This window comes from Dendrobates tinctorius, unplaced genomic scaffold, assembly GCF_039654945.1.
Source record: "Dendrobates tinctorius isolate UK_male_01 unplaced genomic scaffold, ASM3965494v1 ptg000016l, whole genome shotgun sequence".
NCBI lineage: Eukaryota > Metazoa > Chordata > Amphibia > Anura > Dendrobatidae > Dendrobates > Dendrobates tinctorius.
Window position 1 is genome coordinate 436,634 of NW_027361684.1, and position 24,419 is coordinate 461,052.

The 24,419-nt window shown below is 49.0% G+C and overlaps 1 protein-coding gene across 1 annotated transcript in view; it reads left to right on the forward strand.

Annotated features, from left to right (window-relative positions):
- The window catches only part of TMEM45A (transmembrane protein 45A), a 65,303-nt gene that overhangs the window by 29,883 nt on the left and 11,001 nt on the right, over nt 1-24,419 (forward strand). Inside the window, exons 2-4 of the mRNA XM_073564744.1 lie at nt 1,789-2,001; nt 10,807-11,019; nt 11,106-11,290. Coding sequence (XP_073420845.1) covers nt 1,812-2,001; nt 10,807-11,019; nt 11,106-11,290 — 588 coding nt within the window. The 5' untranslated portion in view covers nt 1,789-1,811. The remainder of the gene's footprint in view (nt 1-1,788; nt 2,002-10,806; nt 11,020-11,105; nt 11,291-24,419) is intronic.

Sequence of the window (24,419 nt, forward strand, 5' to 3'; positions counted from 1 at the left end):
GAGAGCTGCACTCAGATGCTGGACTCTGTTGCTGGAAAGCTGCACTCGGATACTAGACTCTGTTGCTGGAAAGCTGCACTCAGGTGTTGGATCCGGTTGGAGGAAAAGATGCACTCAGGTGTCGGACTCTGTTGCTGGGAGCATTAGCAACAGAGCAAAGCTAAGTGGTGTTTCCCTGTTTGTCACTTTCCTCAATGTGTGTTTTAGTGCAGTGGTGGGATTAGTTTCTGCACCGTCCACTTCACTAGTAAGGGATTGGTTCAGGACGAGCTAGGGATTTCAGGTATCCTGATCGGCGCCCGGTGCGGAACCGGCCTAGGGATCGTTAGGAGTGTAGAGACACTGACTCAGGGGAGTGCAGGAGGTCTCCATGTCCCTGTTCCCTATCGCAGGGCCACCATTGTAATTGTTTCCCCTTCCCCCGTGTCTTGTTGTTTTAGTTACCGGCCTGCGGGTCGTGTCACACAGGGCAGTTACACGTGCTGTGTCTTGTTGTTTTAGTTACCGACCTGCGGGTCGTGTCACACAGGACGGGTCCACGTGACAAAACTAAGTTAGAACATGATATTCTTCTGAATCAAAACTAACAAGATATTGTCTTAGGAAAGGAATGGTGTCTAGAGGTGAAAGTATCACTCTTCCCCTTTATGAAGCTGTGACCCCCTTGTAACACAAATGCCGGCGTCATTCAGTTTCCCCCTGCCTCCTCCCAGACATACCTCCCAGGCCACACCGCAGTGTCCCCGTTCCCTGCTCTTGTTCCCTGTCCTGCTTACGCCGCACAGGTCTCCCGGTGGCACGTCTAGTGTGCGTGGTCCCTGATTAAAGAGGTAATTCGCACACTTTAGAAAAGCCCCTAGCCAATGGCTGGGAGGCATCAAGTATATAAGGCACACTCCCCAGTAGGGAGGTACCAGAGAAATGCCTCCACCTTGATTTAGTTAGTGTTTTGTAACTAGTCCGTTGCCAGGTCTGAACTAGAATATGTTCCTGAAACCCCGTGCAGTCTGAACCAACATCTGTTCCTAAAACCTGTGTTGTCTGAGCATAACCTGTTTCTGAAACCCCGTGTTGTCTGAACCTGAAACCACTTTGGTCATACCTGAGCTTGAAACCGCTTTGGCAGTGCCAGAACCTTCTCTGACGGTACCTAAACCTGAAACCGCTCCGGTGGTACATAAACCAGTACCAGTGTCCGTTCTGTCTTGTGTTACAGAATCCGCACTGTCTGAACCAGAACCAAGTATTTGAATCTTGTCCCGCCAGTAACTCCCAAGTTATTGTCCGTGACTGTGATCCTGATCCTTGGGCTCAGCTGCTTCACTACTGGGGACTGCCCAGTAGTGGTACTTAAAAATAAAACTGCATTCCTTAATCTTCTATTTTTTTTATCCTGTGTTTTTTCCTTATGCTGAAAAACTTGTTTTGACTGAGAAATATATAAAGAAACTCTTTTCTGCGTGTCCCACAAGCTCAACCATATCCTCCTCACATTCTCACTGTCCTGTGTCCAGCTGTAAGACAACTGGCTGCAGCAGGAGCCTCCCCCCTCTGCCTTATTTTCAAAAGGACAAAATATTGTGAAACTTTTTCCCGACCCAAAAGTCAGCAACTAACCCAGGTTCTCTACATGACTTCTACATGTCTGTTTGTAAAAAAATCTACAGGTTATTAAACTGTGGTGATCACAATATCTCCTGATTACTTTTATCATTCATTTCTTGGGTTAGTCTTGCCTCTGTAGAGACAGGATTTCATCACATGCTTTATTATACTTTTTATTCACAGGGATTTAAACACCATAAAGAACTATGGCAAATTTTAAAGGACATGCCTTACCTGGGAGCTTTTTCCTCATGTTTGGTCTTTGGTGGTCGGTGAAGTACCCCCTGAAGTATGCCTGCAGGAAAGTGAAGAAGGTCTGTTTCTTTGGGTCAAAAGTTGGATTTCAGCGTGTGGAAGTCATAGAAGGAGCAGTGAAGGCAATATTTGCTTTAGTAGGTGTGTATTACTGTCGTCCTTTCTCATTAATTTGCTGATAAAGTCATTTTCCTAATGTCAGGTTGACCAGACCTGAGGCCTTAGATTTCTGCATTCACAATGGAATTTGTGTATTGTTCCAAGAACAGATGGGCATTTTCTGTTATCTGTATAACTAACTGTGTCATGTCCCAGTCACAGTGGGGATAATCATATTAAAAGAGTACCAAAGAAGTTTGGCAAAGGAAATAAAAGCAAAGGTTACAAGGCAGACCTGCCGAAATTACATTAGGTACAGTAGGTTTTACGGTGGTTGACCATAAAGGGGTTAATTCATCATACCTCTTACATCAGTTGCTTGGTAAATAAAAGTGGCCAATTTTTTTTCACCAGATCCTCCACTTTAGGCTTTATTCACTCATCATTATTTGTATGCCAAAACCAGGGGTGTCTCTAAAACATAGAACAGGTGTCAATCTTTCAATTATAATTTTTTTCTGTAAGTTCCACTACTAGTTTTGGCATACAAACACTGATGAAAAATACTGACCAAATACTGACGTGTGAATCAGTATTTGGCCAGTATTTTACATCAGTATTTGTAAGTCAAAACCAGGAGTGCGTGAAAAATACAAAAGTGGTGACGTATTTCTATTCCTCTGATTGTTCGAATCCTGGATTTGGCTTAAAAATGCAGAGGTCAAAAACTCAAAGGGCTCTCTCACGCCAGCTAATAAATCAGACAAGTGCAGTCAGATAAAAAAAAAATCATCATCATCATGCTGTGAGTGGATGCGAATTTCAGATCGCAATCTTGAATGTAAGTCAGTGGGTGTGAGGAAAAAAATCTCACGGCACTAGGACCATCCGTGTGCCTGTCGTGCGATTTTTGCTCACCCATCTCATAGGAAACCAAACATTTCATTAGCTGAGTACAGTATATTCACAGCATAAACCATCAAAATAGAATAGATTTAAAGATAGAATAAAAGAAAAAAATGGCGTGGGGTCCCTCATATGTTTGTTAGCCAGCTGAGGGAAAGCCAACAACTGGGCGCTGATGTTTATAGTCTGAGAATGGGTTAATAAACTTGGAGCTTCCCAGGCTACTAGTATTAGCTCACAGCTGTCTACTTAGCCTTTACTGGTTAATAACAAGGGGAGACCCCCCCTAAAAAATCAGGGTCCCTCCTATTAATAATAACCAGTAAAGGCTAGTCAGACAGCTGCAGGCCAATATTAATAGCCTAGGAAAGGGCCATGGATAGTGGGCCCCTCCCATACTAAGAACAACAGCCCTCAGCCGAGCCAGAAATGATGCTCTTCCCACTTGCCCTGATGTGGTGGAAGTCTGGGAATCTTCTTGTCTATTACCCTCTTCCCAGACTATAAACATCAACCTCCAGCTGTTAGCATATTTAGAAAAATATGGGGGGACCCCACACCATTTTTTCCCCTTTTATTTATATAAATAAGCTACACATGCCCTGTCCAGATTATATACTCGTATATCACTGACTTCTATCTATATCTGTATATAAGATTGCATTATTAGTTTGTAAGCTAAGTTGAAATGACAGAGAATTACTGTTTGTAAAAGCTGATGTTAAAGTCGCATTGCTTACGGATTGTATATGCATGTCACACGGATGTCAAACGGATGCTACTTGTTAAAAATTGCATTGTACTTGCATGACATTCGTCCTACTCTCCTGGATATACATCGAACCGAATTTTTAAATGCTAGTGTGACGCCAGCCAAATACTCAACGTGTGCACGTGGCCTTATTTACACCAGAAAGTGGAGTAGTACATTACAGCAAAATCCTTCCTCAGCTCATAGCTGGCATAGAAAACAGATTATGGTGTATAGAAAGCTAAGGATTCACCAAATGTGTTAGGATGCATCCACCTCAATGAGATGATTTTTTTTTTTCATACTGGCACATGACACACCATCTTTGATGACTTGCCCATGATGTATTTTGAACTTTTTTGCTGCGTTTTTATTTTTTATTTTTTTTTTAAAGTGAACAGATTTTATAGATGTAACTACTTTCTCCTATGCATCTTTTAGGAGATTACAAAATAAAAAACACAATCAAAAACTCTTGAAAAGAATGCTGTTAAAAAGGCTTAGAGACATTTGGGGAGGAATGTATCAAATGCTGTAGTTTTGCTGGAGGCAAATACATATACAGCCCTGGCAAAAATTAAGAGACCACTGCACAGTTTTATAAAAATCAGCTTCTCTACATGTCTGACAGCCCCTTCCATTCCAGTGTCAGTTGAATTCCAACTAGAGTGCACCTCATTCTACTTACTGTGCTTCTGATTAGGTGATCACCTGAACCAAATCTTATTTAACAAAGCAAAGTATAAAAAAAACCCTGCTGTGGTGTTCACAATCTTCTTGCAATAGGACAAGCTGAATGGCAAAACAAGTGCTAGTAATATCCCAAACGTAATAGGAATGAAAAAATAACTTTTAACCATGCCAAAGGCGTTGAAAAGAAAAGTCTTGAGTGAGGAAAAGAAGGGCTCGATTCTGGCCTTACTAGCAGAGGGATACAGTGAGCGTCATGTTGCCTCCATCCTTAAAATTTCTAAGAAGGCAGTCCATTACAACAAGGTCAAGTAGCAGGCATTGGGGACAACAAAGCTACAGACCGCAGAGGGCAAAAACGACTCTCCACTGACCAGGATGACCATCATCTTATTTGAATATCGCTCAGCAACTGCAGGATGACATCAAGTGACCTACAAAAGGAATGGCAAATGGCAGCTGGGGTGAAGTGCATGGCAAGAACAGTTCCTAACAGGCTCCTAGAGGCAAGGCTCAAGTCATGTAAAGCTAGAAAAAAGCCTTTCATCAATGAGAAGCAAAGGAGAGTCAGGCTGAAGTTTGCCAAAGACCATAAGGATTGGACCATACAGGACTGGAGTAAGGTAATTTTCTCTGATGAGTCTAATTTTCAGCTTTGCCCAACACCTGGTCGTCTAATGCTTACACAGAGACCTGGAGAGGCGTACAAGCCACAGTGTCTTGCACCAACTGTGAAATTTGGTGGAGGATCAGTGATGATGCGGGAATGCTTCAGCAAGGCTGGAATTGGGCAGGTTAATCTTTGCGAAGGATGTATGAATCAAGCCGCATACAAGGTTATCCTGGAAAAACAGTTGATTTCTCATGCTCAGGCAATGTTCCCCAACTCTGAGGACTGTTTTTTCCAGCAGGACAATGTGCCATGCCACACACCTAGGTCAATCAATGTGTGGATGAAGGACCATCACATCAAATCCCTGTCATGGCCAGCCCAATCTCCGGACCTGAACCCCATTGAAAACCTCTAGAATGTAATCAAGAGGAAGATGAATAGTCAGTCACAAGCCATCAAACAAAGAAGAACTGCTTACATTTTTGTACCAGAAGTGGCATAAGGTCGCCCAAAAGCAGAGTGAAAGACTGGTGGAAAGCATGCCAAGACACATGAAAGCTGTGATTAAAAATCATGGTTATTCCACAAAATATTGATTTCTGAACTCTTCCTGAGGTAAAACATTAGTATTGTTGTTTCTAAATGATTATGAACTTGTTTTCTTAGCATTATTTGAGGTCTGCAAGCACTGGGTTTTTTTTTGTTATTTTGACCATTTCTCATTTTCTGAAAATAAATACAAAATTTAGTGCTTGGAAATTCGGAGACATGTTGTCAGTAGTTTATAGAATAAAAGAGCAATTTACATTTTACTCAAAAATATACCTATAAAGAGAAAAATCAGACAAACTGAAAATTTTGCAGTGGTCTCTTAATTTTTGCCAGAGCTGTTTATAGTACAGTATGTAGGGAAGGTGACCTAACGGACGGACGGACTTGTCAGAATAGAGAGAGGAAGGTTTGCACAGTTTAGACAGGTGTCAGTTATTACAGTGGGAAAACAGCTAGGAAAGTGTAGTGGACGTGCAGTACCTTGGGTTGATCATTAGAGGGCAGGGAGGAGTGTGACCATAGGACTTGACATCAGCTTAGGGCTTAAGAAACCGTTGGTCATGGGGGGCGGAGTTAGAGGGAACCGGGAAAGATATAAATTTGACAGGAGGGTTCCAGAAAGTTCCAGTCCCCAGGGGGAGCTCAAGTGACAGGAAGACTATGACAGTTGGTGCACTGTGAGGAAAACCAAACCAGGGGACTGAGGAGAGAGAAAGTTAGGGGGATGGTCCTGACACGAAGTACCGCAATACAGGCGAGGCCCCAGGGGCAAGCACACCGAATTAAAGACGACAACCGACTAGTAAAATTGCTGTTGGTGTACAGGCCTAAGGCGACCACAGTGACTGAGCTGTCAGGAGTGTCGTGGAGTTGAAAAAGGGACGGTGCGTATAATCACGTCTCTGGTGAAAAGCACGTTGTGTGTAACAGTGCCTGAAAACGGAGGGCCGAGAAAAGGGATTGCGGTGTATCCGTGAGGGCCGTCAGTCGGACAGCGGAGAATAAACTTGGACCTGTTGCACCCGAAACCTGCCTCCATCTTTTGTCTGTGACGTCTCTGCCCGGAATACAGAGGGACCACCCCCCAGCCCGGCCCACCGACCCTACACTTGGCGTAGTCGGCAAGATCAACGCCGCTAATACAATATCTTCTGCGGCAGGCCTGCCTCTGAGGAATCGACACGGACTTGGACTGCACTGTGTGGATTATAAACCCCTGTGGATTACAAATTACCAACCTGTGGATTACAAATTGGGAGCGCTGTGGCGCATCTGCGTTGCCAGCAGAGGATCCGGGGCAGTACCAGGTCCGGAGAAAGATGGCGGTGCTACTTCAGCGCAGAGGAGAGATCCAGGTGTTTGCTGTTGTCCCCAATGGACTGGGGCCCCCTCCTACGTATCCCTGGGGACAGCAATATGTACCAAGAGGCCGACGCCCCCACATACTGGACCCTGACAGGTGGGTGGAAAGGCCTGCTGACGCCCCACCCCGCAGAAGGAGTGGCATAGAAGAAAATTTTGGCTGCGGCTGTCTGGCGCCATTCGAGTGCTGCCCATCGGACGATATGCGGCGCTGTGGATGTCGGGGCATCGGGCGCCTGGAGTGGCAGTGGCGCCGGGAGGTCGAGTCACGTCAGAAAATATCTCCCCCAGAGTCACAGGCAGGAAGCTGGATGCTGAGCGGAGAAGTGGAACCTTTGCGGAGCCAGCGGGAGCGGCAACTGAAGATACCAGCAGGGAATCTGCCCGCGGAGCTCCTGAGCCTGGAGGCTAGCCCCGTCGTACGGCAGGGTGAAGAGCGGAGACTGCAGGAGGAGCCGCGCAATAACGTGACGAAGGCCACGGTGCCGGGGAAGGTAAGAGTTCCCCCGGCCCCATCAGTGGCTCCGCAGGCGGCCCCCACCATGCAGCCGCAGCACGCAGCATCTTGTACCCCCGAGAGCCTGACCAGGGAAGGTCCTACCGTCTACGCGGAGCTAAGCGAGGCCTCCGCTCCTGACCCCGAGCCATCCTGCCCGGTGTCGCCGGTGCAGAGCCTGCCGCCAGAAGACGCTGTTGCGGTATCTCTGCTGATAGCGACCTCATCTCTGAAAGCGGTCGCTGCTCCAGCTCAGTCTGAAGTTCCAGGTGCGGCCTACCCCGCGGCTGCAGCTATGCCGGTGTTGGAGCCGTCTGAGGCCTATTTGTCAAGCCCTGTGGCCCAGTCTCCGGAGGACATGGCTGTCCCTGGTTGTCACCCGGCCCCAGCGGCTGCTGGACCTTCGACAACACCAGCCGCCTCTGCCCTGTTTTTGTCCCCGGCTAAGTCCCGCCCACCGGACTCCCGGGCTCACACCGGACCGTCCGTTTGGGTCGTAGAAGTGGTGAAAAAGAAGAAAGCCAGGGAGCAGGAAGTATGGAACCTGCTTCATGCAAAGGGGGAGGCTGGCATGGCGGCGACACGATCTATGGGACGGCTTGTGTATACAAATATACCCAGGGGGTATGGGTTCATACGCGATCTGGCTACCAGCCAGAAGGTTTATCTTAATGTGGCCTCTATTCGTCACGGCCGGGCTCTACACGAGGGGGACTCGGTGTCGTACTACAAAGAGTACTGTCCCCGCGGCTACTACGCGGTAGCTGTGATTGCTGAGTCCGAAGGTCACGAACCCCCGTAGAAAGAACTCACAGGACACTCCTTACATACCGGGAGCTCCACGGCTGTGGGGCCACTCGCTACCGGCCACTAGGAGGTGGCTTGAACGTTCGAATTTTCGTTGCACCGTTGTGCAAATCACAAGGACAGTTTGCGTCCAAGTTAATGGAAAAAAAAAAGGTTTAATATAAAAATTGAAGTTTTTTGTGTGTTAAGCCTGACAAAAGCGGGGATGTAAGAAGAGAGGGAGTGTCCTTGTCAAAGGAAGGGGGAGAAAAAAAAAAGTAAGAAAATGGGTACTTGTGATATTATAGAGTTGTTCAGATGTATGATATGCACAACAAAATGCAACAGGTCCGGGTAAGAGAGGGTCTGAGCGACCAAAGGGAAGTGTGAGACCCAAAGGGGTCTATGTGTTGAGAAGGTCTGGGAGACCGAGACGCTGACCATGACGTGTAACCAAAAGAAAGGCAAAGAGATGGAAGATGTGAGAAAGACAGTCGTCCTAGGTGAGGTCCCTGACACCACGACACCCCTGAAGGAAGAAGGCGGACGCCGACAATGATCTGGTAGGTGTAAGGCCTCGATCATGGCGTACCGGATAGTGGAAGGTGACAGAAGGGGAGAGTAGGGGAAGGTACACGCCGGAAAGAGAATCCAGGTGTACCTAGCCCAATTTGAAAGACGTTGTCATGTGGCGTGCGCGCTGGCGAGTAGCAGTAGGCTGCTCGGAGCATGGTGCTCCCGGTTTGGTTCGGCCCCCGCGGGTAGTGGGTTTGGCCCAACAGCTGGTCCGACAACAGAAGGTAGGGTAAGTTTCAGAACGACGAAGGCAGGGATTACGATTGTCGAGGACGGCAATAGACAAAGGAAGGGGGAGTGTAGGGAAGGTGACCTGACGGACGGACGGACTTGTCAGAATAGAGAGAGGAAGGTTTGCACAGTTTAGACAGGTGTCAGTTATTACAGTGGGGAAACAGCTAGGAAAGTGTAGTGGACGTGCAGTACCTTGGGTTGATCATTAGAGGGCAGGGAGGAGTGTGAGCATAGGACTTGACATCAGCTTAGGGCTTAAGAAACAGTTGGTCATGGGGGAGGAGTTAGAGGGAACCGGGAAAGATATGAATTTGACAGGAGGGTTCCAGAAAGTTCCAGTCCCAGGGGGAGCTCAAGTGACAGGAAGACTACGACAGTTGGTGCACTGTGAGGAAAACCTAACCAGGGGACTGAGGAGAGAGAAAGTTAGGGGGATGGTCCTGACACAAAGCACCGCAATACAGACGAGGCCCCGGGGGCAAGCACACCGAATTAAAGACGACAACCGACTAGTAAAATTGCTGTTGGTGTACAGGCCTAAGGCGACCACAGTGACTGAGCTGTCAGGAGTGTCGTGGAGTTGAAAAAGGGACGGTGCGTATAATCACGTCTCTGGTGAAAAGTACGGTGTGTATGTAACAGGGCCTGAAAACGGAGGGCCGAGAAAAGGGATTGCGGTGTATCGTGAGGGCCGTCAGTCGGACGACGGAGAATAAACTTGGACCTGTTGCACCCGAAACCTGCCTCCATCTTTTGTCTGTGACGTCTCTGCGCGGTATACAGAGGGACCACCCCCCAGCCCGGCCCACCGACCCTACAAGTATATGTAGCAATAGTGGAATTCATGTATTCATTAATTGCAGGGGGCTGCTGCAAAGTGTTCATGTATGTATATACACAATCTTTTAATGTCTATTTGCCTTCTATACTGCACAGTGCTGCTATAAGTAGAGCTCCGCTATCTCTGACAGTCCCCTAGACAATGAACAGAAGTGGGTATGACCGACCTCCCTGCTCGTCAGATGGGACTCTGCAGAGTCCTGATCTAGGGACTCTCAATGAACAAATTATCCTATAACGTATAAATTTAGCTCAAACCCTTTCACATTAGAGCAAATTGTTCTGAGCCTTCTACTTTCGGTGGGTCCATTGAACTATCTCATGTATAAGGGGGGGTCGCAATTTTTTCCCTGAAGTCAAGCATGTTTAATTTCGAAGTTCAATCCTTTTGTTCTCAAGGGAAATAAAATGCTGCACTGGGTGTCTAACTTCATCTTCCCCACTGATAACACCCGCATGCTGGGCCAAGCCTCGCATTCATGTGCATGGCTGTGAGCTGACCGCTATTGCACGTAAGGTGCCATGCTGCCAAAATCTTGCTCACACGTGGTGGCAAATGACTGTATTTTTTTAAGGTGAAATTGAGTTATTAGCTATAACGTTGTGCGGCTGTTGGGCACCACTTGTTGGTTTCGTATCGTCTGATCCCTTTGTTCATTTATTGCAATCACCATATTGATCTGTATAAAATATAGTACATTTTTGCATACTTTGAGACATGTTATCCCAGGGGTGTACTCTGTATAGGGGCCCAAGAGGTACGGGGACCAATTCTACCTCCAAAGCAGGTGGAATTGTGCACCATGAGGAGCTCTTGGGCTGCAAGGAGCCCATATATTGTCCTTGCACAGGGGCCTCTTCTGCCTGTGTCCACCAGCGTGTTCTCAGTTCCCGCACTATCTGATTTTGGCTCCACTGATGTCTGATCTCGTTGCTGCGCTATCAGCGTATTATAAAGTAGAGCAGCACTTGGGCCATGTGGTTTTCCTCATGTGAAGCTGCTAATTTTTATCATTTGTCTAAATCCTCCTTTCCCCCCAGGGATGTTAGCGGAGCAGTTTGTGCCAGATGGGCCTCATCTCAGATTGTACGACCAAGAGGAGAAGCAGTGGAGCCATCTAATGAACTGGCAGCACTCCACCATGTACTTCTTCTATGGCATCTCAGGTGTGGTAGATATCATCACGCACACCACCAAAGCCGTTCCTGTAGCTATGGACAGACTGATGCTGGCCATCGCCGTCTTCGTGGAAGGTATTCATCTCTCTGATATTGCTGCGATACATTACAACACAGTCTGTACATACTAATGGTGACAATGCTATCTGTTCTTGTTTCAGGATTCCTGTTTTATTACCATGTTCACGGCAGGCAGGAGCTCGACATGCACATTCACGTGCTCCTCTTATTTGCAGTTTTCGGGGGAGCGTTGTGCATCTTTCTGGAGGTCTTTTTCCGGGGTAACATTATACTGGAATTGTTCAGGTCAAGCTTATGTATCTTACAAGGCAGCTGGTTCTGGCAGGTAGGTGAAGATTCTGAAGTTTTGATTCATTCCTCTTTTCTGAGAACATTTACAACATTATTCTAATTTGGTCGGCTTTCCAAAAGTGGGTAGGGTGAGCAGGAGAGGGCATGGCCAATGGTCTGGGAGACTTCATATAATTTAGGCCTGAAATTAGATAATGGAAATCTATAACCAGCTTAGCTTGTGTTGCACGCACCACCCAAAAGGTGCCAAAATTAATTTAGTGGCTTGCAACTTTAAAAAAAAACCAAAACGTGTCTCTTCCTACACCAGATGACTCCTGTGTTTGAGTGGCAAATAAAATGCTAGTTTTGGAAAGCTCAGCCAACTGTGTCTCGGTATACTTCCTACTGCTGCATTTATGTGGAGACTTTGAGATAAGCAGCTGCACTTACAGACTGACTCTATGGGTCACAGGGTTAGCTCCCAAGCAGGGCATGTGTCTGTGATAGTCATAGCGTCTAAAAGGGGCAACGTCTTGCCCAGTGTCTAAGCCAGGGGTGCACAACATTTTTTTGCTTAAGGGCCAAATTGTCACACTGAACCAATCCCAATGGCCACAACCATTTTTGAAAGGGTACTTGCATTTACATATCACCAGAACCACCATCAGTACATGTAGGGTATGTGCACACGCTGCGGATTCTGCTGCGGATCCGCAGCGGATTTGGCCCTGCAGATCCGCAGCAGTTCCGTAGACAGTGTACAGTACTATGTAAGTCTATGTGATTTACAATCCGCTGTGCACATGATGCGGTGTTTTCACTGCGGAAAAGCTGCGGTTTTAAATCCGCAGAAAGAATTGACATGTCAATTCTTTCTGCGGATTATGCTGCGGTTTGACACATATTCCATTGTCCAGGTGTCAAACTGCAGGTCACTTTACCTGCTGTTTTACCTGCGGATCCGCACGGAAAATCCGCTGGTGAATCTGCAGCGTGTGCACATAGCCTAATACATCACCAGAACCAAGTTTTTAGCATTTAAAGAGGATTTGGAGAGTTTCTGCAAAAACTCGATATATCTTTCTCATAATCTCAAATCTTTATGTTAGGATTTTTTTTTAAGTTTTAACATAGCACGTTATGGATTGCTACATGTGTACAAGACAAGAACCACTGTCTGCACATTATTTCAGTACGAGAACCACCGTCAGTACACGAGTTTAACACCAGAACCACAGTCAGTACATGAATGAAACACCAGAAACACCACTTAGACTGGCATAAGAGCAGGCGAAACCTAAGTCCTTTTTTGGTTTATGGTTGCTATCGACAGGCTTGAAAAGACTGGAGTTGTTAAGCAACAGATCCTTAGTAACCAGACGTACTACTGAGCTGTATACAGGAATAGCACTAGTGATTGTGGAAACCAAGTTCTGTCACTTCTCACATCAAGCTACAGTATGTGAATAGTTAGAAGTTTCTAAAATACATACATTAAGGTGGGGAGTTTCCTTAAAATGTTCACATATGCAGCTGTTTTGAGAAAAGCAAACTTAGTTATGCAGAATTGTCACAGAAAAAAGGCAAAGGTGTCTGTGTCTGGTCTAACCGTCGGTGTTCGGGACATTTCTGTTAGTTTCGCAGTTGTTTTTCCTGAATGGAACAAAAATACTATTCACAAAGCGAGAAGCAGAAGACTGATCTATATTAATGGGGTTTTTCAGCTTCTCAGTTTTCCATACACACTGCTGGGCCAGGTAAATTGGTCGGATATTTGTCCATTACCAGCTGGGTGGGCATTAGAGAGTTGCGGAGGCCGCCGCCCCACCCAGCATGCAGCAGCATCTCTCCACTCTTCGGCACAACCCCCTCCAGATAAAATAATTAACAAAATAATACCGCCATATACTACTGAAATATGGCTTAGGCCATGGTCACACATGCGAGAAACACAGCCGAGTCTCGCATGTTAATACCCAGCACTGCCGCCAGCACTCGAGAGCGGAGCGTGCAGCTCCATGTATTGCTATGCAGCCGCATGCTCCGATCCAATTGTCGGCGGCAGTACCGGGTATTAACATGCGAGACTCAGCCGTGTTTCTCGCATGTGTGATCCTAGCCTTAGTGTCTAACTAATATGGTCGTCTTGCCACCTAAACACTGTGCCATAAAGCGCCCAAATAGTAATGGATAGTGCAGTGTGTATCTTCTTTTTTTTTTTTTTTTGGGGTGGGAGGGGGTCTCGAGAGGAGCATATAGCTAGAGGCGAGGAGCTACGCATGGTAAATATTACAGGAGACTTGCAAGTCAGGAAAGACGGTGGTTTGCAGCCTGTGCTGGAGATGGGGTGCGGCGCCACCAGAGGGCGCCCGCACCCCATCTCCAGCACAGGCTGCAAGCCGCAGTCTTTCCTGCTGGCTGTGACTGCACGGAGGTGGGTGGGCCGGCAGCGGCGGGGTCCGGCGCATGTAGTCAGGCGGCGGCGGGTCCTGGCGGCGATCCGGCAGCAGGTCCTGGCAGCAATCCGGCGGCCAGTTCGCGGCCGAACTGCATCTGTCGCTGATAGGTCGCGGCCGGCTGATCAGCGACGCGGGATTTCCGTTACAACCAGACAGACAGACAATTAGATGATTATATATATAGACTATCTGAAGAGCCCGGCACTGCCCGGGCATAGTAACTAACTACGGTTAGTTATAACAAATTATAATGATTATATCTATATCTATATATATAAAGCTGGGTGTATAGCCCCGCCCACTCCGCATACCACTTTCACTATAATATCCCACATCATCCCGTCAGCCAGAGCCACCGGATTACTACCCCTAATATCCCACATCATCCCATCAGCCAGAGCCACCAGACTACTACCCCTAATATCCCACATCATCCCATCAGCCAGAGTCACCGGACTACTACCCCTAATATCCCACATCGTCCCGTCAGCCAGAGCCACCGGACTACTACCTCTAATATCCCACATCATCCCATCAGCCAGAGCCACCGGACTACTACCCCTAATATCCCACATCGTCCTGTCACCCAGAGCCACCGGACTACTACCACTAATATCCCACATCATCCCGTCAGCCAGAGTCACCGGACTACTACCCCTAATATCCCACATCATCCCGTCAGCCAGAGCCACCGGACTACTACCACTAATATCCCACACCGTCCCATCAGCCAGAGCCACCGGACTACTACCCCTAATATTCTACATCATCCCGTCAGCCAGAGCCACCGGACTACTACCCCTAATATCCCACATCATCCCATCAGCCAGAGCCAACGGAGAACTACCACTAATATCCCACATCATCCCGTCAGCCAGAGTCACCGGACTACTACCACTAATATCCCACATCATCCCGTCAGCCAGAGCCACCGGACTACTACCACTAATATCCCACACCGTCCCATCAGCCAGAGCCACCGGACTACTACCCCTAATATTCTACATCATCCCGTCAGCCAGAGCCACCGGACTACTACCACTAATATCCCACACCGTCCCATCAGCCAGAGCCACCGGACTACTACCCCTAATATCCCACATCATCCCGTCAGCCAGAGTCACCGGACTACTACCCCTAATATCCCACATCATCCCGTCAGCCAGAGCCACCGGACTACTACCACTAATATCCCACACCGTCCCATCAGCCAGAGCCACCGGACTACTACCCCTAATATCCCACATCAACCCGTCAGCCAGAGCCATCGGACTACTACCACTAATATCCCACACCGTCCCATCAGCCAGAGCCACCGGACTACTACCCATAATATCCCACATCATCCCGTCAGCCAGAGTCACCGGACTACTACCACTAATATCCCACATCATCCCGTCAGCCAGAGTCACCGGACTACTACCCCTAATATCCCACATCATCCCGTCAGCCAGAGTCACCGGACTACTACCCCTAATATCCCACATCATCCCGTCAGCCAGAGTCACCGGACTACTACCACTAATATCCCACATCATCCCGTCAGCCAGAGCCACCGGACTACTACCACTAATATCCCACACCGTCCCATCAGCCAGAGCCACCGGACTACTACCCCTAATATTCTACATCATCCCGTCAGCCAGAGCCACCGGACTACTACCACTAATATCCCACACCGTCCCATCAGCCAGAGCCACCGGACTACTACCCCTAATATCCCACATCATCCCGTCAGCCAGAGTCACCGGACTACTACCCCTAATATCCCACATCATCCCGTCAGCCAGAGCCACCGGACTACTACCACTAATATCCCACACCGTCCCATCAGCCAGAGCCACCGGACTACTACCCCTAATATCCCACATCATCCCGTCAGCCAGAGCCACCGGACTACTACTACTAATATCCCACACCGTCCCATCAGCCAGAGCCACCGGACTACTACCCCTAATATTCTACATCATCCCGTCAGCCAGAGCCACCGGACAGCTACCCCTAATATTCTACATCATCCCGTCAGCCAGAGCCACCGGACTACTACCCCTAATATCCCACATCATCCCATCAGCCAGAGCTACCGGACTACTACCCATAATATCCCACATCATCCCGTCAGCCAGAGTCACCGGACTACTACCCCTAATATCCCACATCATCCCGTCAGCCAGAGCCACCGGACTACTACCACTAATATCCCACACCGTCCCATCAGCCAGAGCCACCGGACTACTACCCCTAATATCCCACATCATCCCGTCAGCCAGAGCCACCGGACTACTACCACTAATATCCCATACCGTCCCATCAGCCAGAGCCACCGGACTACTACCCCTAATTTATTCGGTCGTCCATGACAGCACCACCTGAGCAGCACCACCTGAGAGAGGGGATCCGCCCTTTAGGAACAGGAAACCTACAGATACAAAAGGGTGGCACCTCTCCCACGCATCAGTTGGTTTCCTGTTCCTAGAGGACAGGACTCTCTACAGATCGTCAGAATCATCATGGAATACCCAGGCCGGCTGACCGACCCAGGTAGCAAGGGGGTCTCCTACCTCGGTCAGTGCGGGGTCCCTGGAAGCGCCACGGTGGGGCCGGGTAGGTCACCACGGCAGTGGACGAAGCAGGTGGAGCAAGGGTCCGGTGGATGCCGTCTCCAGAGCCAGCACCTGGTAGGTATGCCCCGGTGCGCTTCCCCAGGCCCGGTCCTCCGGGTCAGTGCTGTCTCCTGGCCGGGCTCATGGCGGCGGGCGCGGGGGGTGCTGGCACTCCGGGCGGGCCTGCGCGGCTCCTTCGCGCGCGCTCCCGCAGGGCTCTGTGAGCGGCGGAAGTGACGCGGCGGAAGGGGCGGAGCGATGGCGCCGATACCGGAAGTCGGGTGCCGGCGGCCTTCGGCGCGCGCCGCGGGTGCATGCCGGTCCGGGGGTCGCGCGGCGACCCGGCGAAGGCGAGGGGGGCCGGAGCATGGGGGAGGGAACGCAAATGCCGGGGGGTGGTGCTAGGACAGTATGCCTGCTGACCCGGACAGGAGGCCATATAAGGCAGATGGGGACGCCGCTGGGGTGCTTCTGAAGGCCCCAGCAATGGAGACGTCGGAAGCCCCCTTAGTCCAGCAGGACGAGACGCAGGAACACCCGCAGAAACAGGCGAGTGGCCAGCAGAAGAGACAGAAACGAACCAGCGACCAGAGCCGAGAAAGTTCCTCCAGAAAGGACCCCCCTGCCTCCCTCCGTGATCCGGTACCTGCCTCATCTGCATGGGTAAGAGATCTCCGTGAATGTACCCTGATGCAGTGTTCCTTTATGCTTTTTTTCAGGGGAAGAAGGTTACGGGAAAACAGAAACACAGGGAATGTGCCCTCTGTAGTTCCCCCCCTTCCAGATGGCCACCCTAAAAAATTATGCCAGCCATGCATACGGCAGACGGTAGGAGTTATTAAGGACAGGGAGTCCAGGGGTAGATTGTCAGGCCCTTATACTCTCCCCCGTTTATGCAGGTAGCGGAAGAGACACCTGACTTCACTTCAAACCTGAGAGACATGATCAGGGCAGAAATGAAAGCTTTACCTCAAAGAGAACCTTCTAGGAGAAGAGAGGCTAGTGGTTCAGGCTCGGAGGCCTCAGTCGCCCCTGGGAAGGGGGACAATTCCTCGGACTCCTCGGCCTCATCGTCGTCTTCCTCGGATGAAGACTCTAGCCGGTTCTGCTTCCCCTTAGACCAGATGGACAAATTAGTGAAAGCTATACGGTCCACCATGGGGGTAGCGGACAAAAAACAGGAACTCTCAGCACAGGACATTATGTTCGGGGGGTTGGACCCCAAAAAACGTAAAGCCTTTCCATTAAACGAAAAGGTTCAGAGCCTAATTGATAGAGAATGGAAGAGACCGGAAAAAAGGGGCTCCATGCCACCAGCCTTTAAGCGGAGATACCCCTTCGAGGACCCGGTAGTAAATAGATGGGATAAAGCCCCGAAACTAGATGCTGCAGTAGCCAAAGCATCTAAAAAATCCGCCATACCATTTGACGATATGGCCTCCCTGAAAGATCCGTTAGATAAGAAAGCGGATTCTTTCCTTAAAGGGACATGGGAGATGTCAGCAGGCGCGTTAAGACCAGCGGTAGCTGCCACCTGTACAGCCAGATCCATGATGGTCTGGCTAGATCAGCTAGATTCCGAACTAAGAGATGGAGCATCAAGATCATCTATTCGGAAAAATTTACCCATCATTCAGAATGCCGCAGCGTTTTTAGCCGATGCTTCTGCAGACTCTGCAAGAATGGCGGCAAAAGCCGCAGGTCTGTCTAATGCAGCGCGAAGAGCGCTCTGGTTAAAATGCTGGCCAGGAGATATTCAAACCAGGTCCCGTCTCTGTTCCATTCCCTGCGAAGGGGAGTACCTATTCGGTCCCGTCTTGGACGAATTGTTGGAGAAAGCTGGAGATGACAAAAATAAATTTCCCAGTCTCCCGAACCCCTCGTACAGACGTCCCTTCGCCAGGAAAGGGGTTTTCCGGAGAAGGCCGTCCAGAGATCAGGGCAGATGGGATGATAAAAAAAGGAAAGGTACAGGATTCATGTTTGGGGGAGGGCGCCAGGAAGGTCCAGCTCGGGATACGAAAAAGCCGCCCCAATGACTAGTTGCCCCGGTAGGAGGGAGACTAGCTGCCTTCTACCCATCCTGGTCTCTGATCTCTAATAGCAGCTGGATATTGGGGATAATAGCCGTGGGACTACGACTAGAGTTTTCTAGGGTTCCCCTTGATCAATTTAAAATCACCCCTCTCAGGTCATCTGCGGCAGAACAAGCTGCCCTGGAAGCCGAGGTTCATATCCTGTGCGCTAAGAAAGTCCTGATAGAGGTTCCAGAGGAAGAATGGGGGAAGGGATTCTACTCCCCTCTGTTCCTGGTCCGCAAACCGGACAGCTCCTTTAGGACAATAATTAACCTTAAAGCCCTCAACAAATTTTTGGTCATACGTCCCTTTAAGATGGAAACGATTAAATCTGCAATAAAATTGCTGTTCAAAAATTGGTTCATGGTGGTGTTAGATTTAAAAGACGCATACTACCATATACCCATCCATGCAGGCCATCAGCGGTTCCTCAGAGTGGCGGTTCATTTGGATGGGTCAATTCGACATTTCCAATATGCGGCCCTCCCTTTTGGAGTGGCAGTCGCTCCCCGAGTGTTTACTAAGGTGATAGCGGAGGTCATGGCCCATCTACGTGAATCAAACATTCTGGTGATCCCCTACCTGGACGATTTTCTTATTGTAGGTAAAACGGCGAACCATTGTTTACAACAGCTACAAAAGGCAATGTCTGCCCTAGAACGGTTAGGATGGTTGCTGAACGTCAAAAAGTCCCGGTTGCAGCCAATGAAAGTCCAACAATTTTTGGGCCTAACCCTGGATTCTGAAAAACAGGAATGCCGTCTGCCTCCGGACAAGCTCGTTCGCCTCCATTATCAGATCCTGAACGCCTCCAATAACCCCACCATGTCCCTCAGAAAAGCCATGTCCCTTCTAGGCTCTCTCTCGGCCTGTATCCCGGCAGTCCAGTGGGCCCAGTTTCATGCAAGGAAACTACAGAGCGAGGTCTTATTACATCAAAAAGTCCTTGGAGGTTACTTGGAGGGTCAGCTAACCTTATCCCGTAACACAAGGGAGTCCCTAGAGTGGTGGTTACACAAGGATAACTTATTAAAAGGGGTGCCCTGGGAGTATAACGTAACCCGCATAGTCACCACGGATGCTAGTCCTTACGGTTGGGGAGCTCATATGGGTGAAATTTTAGTCCAGGACCGATGGCAACATCATCAGTTAGGAATGTCATCTAACCTAAAAGAATTAACGGCAGTAGAACAGGCGGCTAAAAAGCTCCTTGTGTATCTACAGGGCCATCATGTATGAGTGTTCTCCGACAATCAGGTCACCGTGGCATACATCAATCACCAAGGCGGGACTCGTTCCAGACCCCTGATGTTGGTAGCAGAACGGTTGTTCCATCTAGCAGAACAATACTTCCTATCTTTAACAGCATTGCATATAAAAGGAAAAGACAACATCACGGCAGACTTTTTAAGCCGCAATCGGCTAAAGCAAGGGGAATGGTCTTTAAACACCTCCATATTCAAACTGATTGTTCAAAAGTGGGGATATCCAGAGGTAGACCTATTCGCCACCAGAGACAACACTCAATTGGAACAATTCTGCTCCCTGAATCCCAGAGAAAATCCTCTGGCGGTAGATGCCTTCCTGATAAACTGGGACTTCAAACTAGCCTACGCCTTCCCTCCCCTATCTCTTCTACCCCTAGTGATGAGGAAAATCAGGAAAGACAGATCAAGGGTGATAGTTATCGCTCCGTTTTGGCCCAGGAGAGCATGGTTCTCATGCCTCAGGACCATGTCGGTGTCCGATCCTTGGGTTCTGCCGGACATCCCGGATCTCCTGTCTCAGGGCCCAGTCTTCCATCCTCAGGTGGCTGGCCTTCATCTGACGGCGTGGAGTTTGAACGGTCATTATTAGAAGAAAAGGGTTTCTCCACAGACCTAATTAACACCCTTCTTAAAAGTAGGAAAATCATTACCACAAAAATTTATGTCAGGATTTGGAAAAAATTCCTTCAAAACTCAGAAGTAATCGCTGGGGATTCAGCACCTATAATGCAGATATTAGAGTTCCTACAAAAAGGTCTAGACATGGGACTCTCTACCAGTACCCTTAAAGTACAAGTGTCAGCCTTGGGGGCTCTGTTTAGCTGCAACATTGCTGGTAATTATTGGATAAGCAGATTCATTAAGGCAGCAGGTAGATCCAGGCCAATAATGAAGGATAGGTTTATGCCGTGGGACTTGAACCTAGTCCTCACTGCTATGACAGAGACTCCATTCGAACCTATCTCGTCGGCTTCCCTAAAAATCCTGTCCCTCAAGGTAGCCTTCCTGGTAGCTCTGACATCAGCTCGCAGAATAAGCGATATTCAGGCCTTATCTAGGTGTCCTCCTTATTTACAGTTTAAAGAGGATAGGGTAATACTCAGACCTGATCCAGCGTACTTGCCAAAGGTAGTTTCTAGTTTCCATAGGACGCAGGAGATAGTTCTGCCATCCTTCCTCCCTAATCCAACTAATGAGAAGGAAAGGAAACTACACACCCTGGATGTCAGGAGAGGCCTCATAGAATATCTGTCAGTCACTGATCCCTGGAAGAAAGATAATGCCCTATTTATCTCTCATCAAGGCCCCAGAAAAGGTTGTAGAGCATCAAAAAATACACTAGCCAGATGGATTAGAGAGGCGATTGCAATAGCATACACATCAAAGGGCAGGTCGCCACCCGGAAAGCTGAGGGCGCATTCCACCAGGGCAATGGCAACCTCCTGGGCCGAAAGATCAGAAGTCTCCATCGACCAGATATGTAAGGCGGCTACTTGGTCCTCTCCGAGCACCTTTTATAGTCATTATAGGCTAGACCTAGGTGCTTCCACAGACCTCTCTTTTGGTATAAGGGTGCTGCAGGCTGTAGTCCCTCCCTAAAACTGATATTACTCTCTGTAAATCTCTCAGGTGGTGCTGTCATGGACGACCGAATAAAGTCTTAGTTACTCACCGGTTAACGGTATTTTTCGGAGTCCATGACAGCACCCGTATATTCCCTCCCTTTAGTTTAATTGGGGTGTGCACGTCTTTTTTCTTGTATATACCCACTGGTGATAAAAGTTATAATTGTAAAGAATACTGTACATAAATCATGCATTAACCTTGGAAGTCCTCTTGTGCTCTGTAATCCAACTGATGCATGGGAGAGGTGCCACCCTTTTGTATCTGTAGGTTTCCTGTTCCTAAAGGGCGGATCCCCTCTCTCAGGTGGTGCTGTCATGGACTCCGAAAAATACCGTTAACCGGTGAGTAACTAAGACTATCCCACATCATCCCGTCAGCCAGAGTCACCGGACTACTACCCCTAATATCCCACATCATCCCGTCAGCCAGAGCCACCGGACTACTACCACTAATATCCCACACCGTCCCATCAGCCAGAGCCACCGGACTACTACCCCTAATATCCCACATCATCCCGTCAGCCAGAGCCACCGGACTACTACCACTAATATCCCACACCGTCCCATCAGCCAGAGCCACCGGACTACTACCCCTAATATTCTACATCATCCCGTCAGCCAGAGCCACCGGACAGCTGCCCCTAATATTCTACATCATCCCGTCAGCCAGAGCCACCGGACTACTACCCCTAATATCCCACATCATCCCATCAGCCAGAGCTACCGGACTACTACCCATAATATCCCACATCATCCCGTCAGCCTGGAGTCAGAACCACAGAGCTGAGTGGAACGGTCCTAACTTCCATACCGGAGATCCCTTTAAGAAAGGCCTGGGGTCAGTACCAAAGCGCTGGATGGATTTGCTCTGACTTCCATATCAGAGATCCCTTTAAGAGGGAAGATGTGCCTACAGGATGGAGGATGTGTGATGGGGATATAGGCACGGGAGGGGGATTCATTTCTGTCCTGTGCTCTCTGCTCCTTTCAGGGGGGCAGACAATGGCTGGGAGCTTATGTTTCCAGGGATGCTAGATTTCTCCCACCCAGTCACTGTCTGCTGAGGTGTTGTCTGGAATGAGAAAACTGTTGCTCATAGCAGCCAATCACAGCTCAGCTTCTTTTCAACAGCTCTGGTGAAATGAAAGATGCTTCGTGATTGGTTGCTGATACACACTGTGATAAAACACTCCGGGATCGCCTTTGCTGGGGTCAAAGGTCACGTGCATTCAGCATGAAACTCAGGCGCAGAGCTGGGATTCGTGTATAACTGACACTGGGTCAGGTTTATTAATAGTGAAAGCAATGCAAAAGGAAATAAAACATAAAACAAATCCTTGCCTGTCCGGCACTAACTAAACAATGGACAACCAAACTACCAACTGGCGGGCTTCTCCCGTCCAGCCAAACCACAGTTGCAGTGGGCACTGCTTTCACTCACGTGTGTGTCTCTCACACAGACAAGCTCTCTGTGTTCCCAGGCTGAGACACTCACACAACCACCTGGCATCCTTTTATATCCACCTCCCATTATCCATTAGTAAGCAGGTGCGATACTGACCAGACTAGGCCACATAGGAAAGGAATCTGGGCGAGATATACCTGCCCTCATCCACTATTCCCACATGATTCTCACATATTCCCCCCCTCTGCTCAGACCACTCCGGTCGAGCAATGACACCCGCCAAACAGTGCACTCGGGACAGGGCATCTGCATTCCCCATCTGTACCCCTGGGCGGTGCTCCACCGTAAAAGTGTAGGCCTGCAGGGCAAGGAACCACCGGGTCACCCGGCTATTCCGTTCCTTGTTCAAGTGCATCCACTTGAGAGGGGCATGGTCAGTGATCAGCCTGAACTTTCAGCCCACCAGGTAATATTTGAGGGCCTCTAGAGCCCACTTAATGGCTAGGCACTCTTTTTCCACGACTGCATACCTTTGCTCGTGTTTATTCAGCTTCCTGCTGAGATATAGGACTGGGTGTTCCACTCCGTCCCTCACTTGTGAGAGTACGGCCCCGATACCGGTATCAGAGGCATCCGTTTGTACCACAAACTCGCTGCGGAAGTCCGGAGTCACCAGTACGGGCTGAGAGCAAAGTGCCCGTTTTAGGCCATGGAAGGCTTCTTCAGCCGCTAAACTCCATTTAATCATGACGGAGTCTTTCCCTTTTGTAAGATCTGTCAGGGGGGTAGCGATGGCTGCAAAATTGGGTATGAACCGGCGATAATAACCGGCGATCCCCAGGAATTCTTGCACCTGCTTCTTGTTGACAGGTTGTGGCCAGTCCTGAACCGCCTGAATCTTATCAACCTGGGGTTTAACAACACCCCTCCCAATTACATACCCCAAATACCGGGCTTCTTCTAGCCCGATGTGACATTTCTTGGGGTTCGCGGTTAGACCTGCCTCCCACAGGTCGTCAATCACAGCTTGTACTTTCTGGAGATGAGTCTCCCAGTCCAAGCTGTAAATGACAATGTCATCCAAATAGGCCGAAGCATACCGCCTATGTGGCCTCAAGACTCGATCCATCAGTCTCTGGAAGGTCGCCGGTGCCCCGTGCAGTCCAAACAGCATATACACATACTGAAATAAACCTTCCGGCATAGCAAATGCTGTCTTTTCTCTGGCAGCCTCCACCAGAGGGATCTGCCAATACCCCTTTGTTAGGTCTAGGGTCGTAATATACCGGGCTTTTCCTAACCGATCTATTAACTCGTCGACCCGGGGCATGGGGTAGGCATCAAATTTTGAGACCGCATTCAGTTTCCTGAAGTCATTGCAGAACCGGATGGTGCCGTCCGGTTTAGGAATTAGCACAGTCGGGCTGGACCACGCACTGTGCGATTCCTCAATGACTCCTAACTCTAACATTGCCTTCACTTCTCGGGAAACGGCTTCACGGCACGCTTCCGGGATTCAGTAGGGCTTTACGTGAACTGTGACACAAGGTTCCGTTACGATGTCATGTTTCATTAGCATAGTCTGCCCGGGTTTTTCTGAGAAAAACTTTTGGTTGTGAAGTAGAAACTGCCTGACTTCCGTCTTTTGCCGCTCCGAGAGAGTCTCTGCAACCCGTACCTCCGATACGGTATGCGAGCAGACAGGACGGGCCAGCTCCGCTGACAAGGCAGACCGATCCTTCC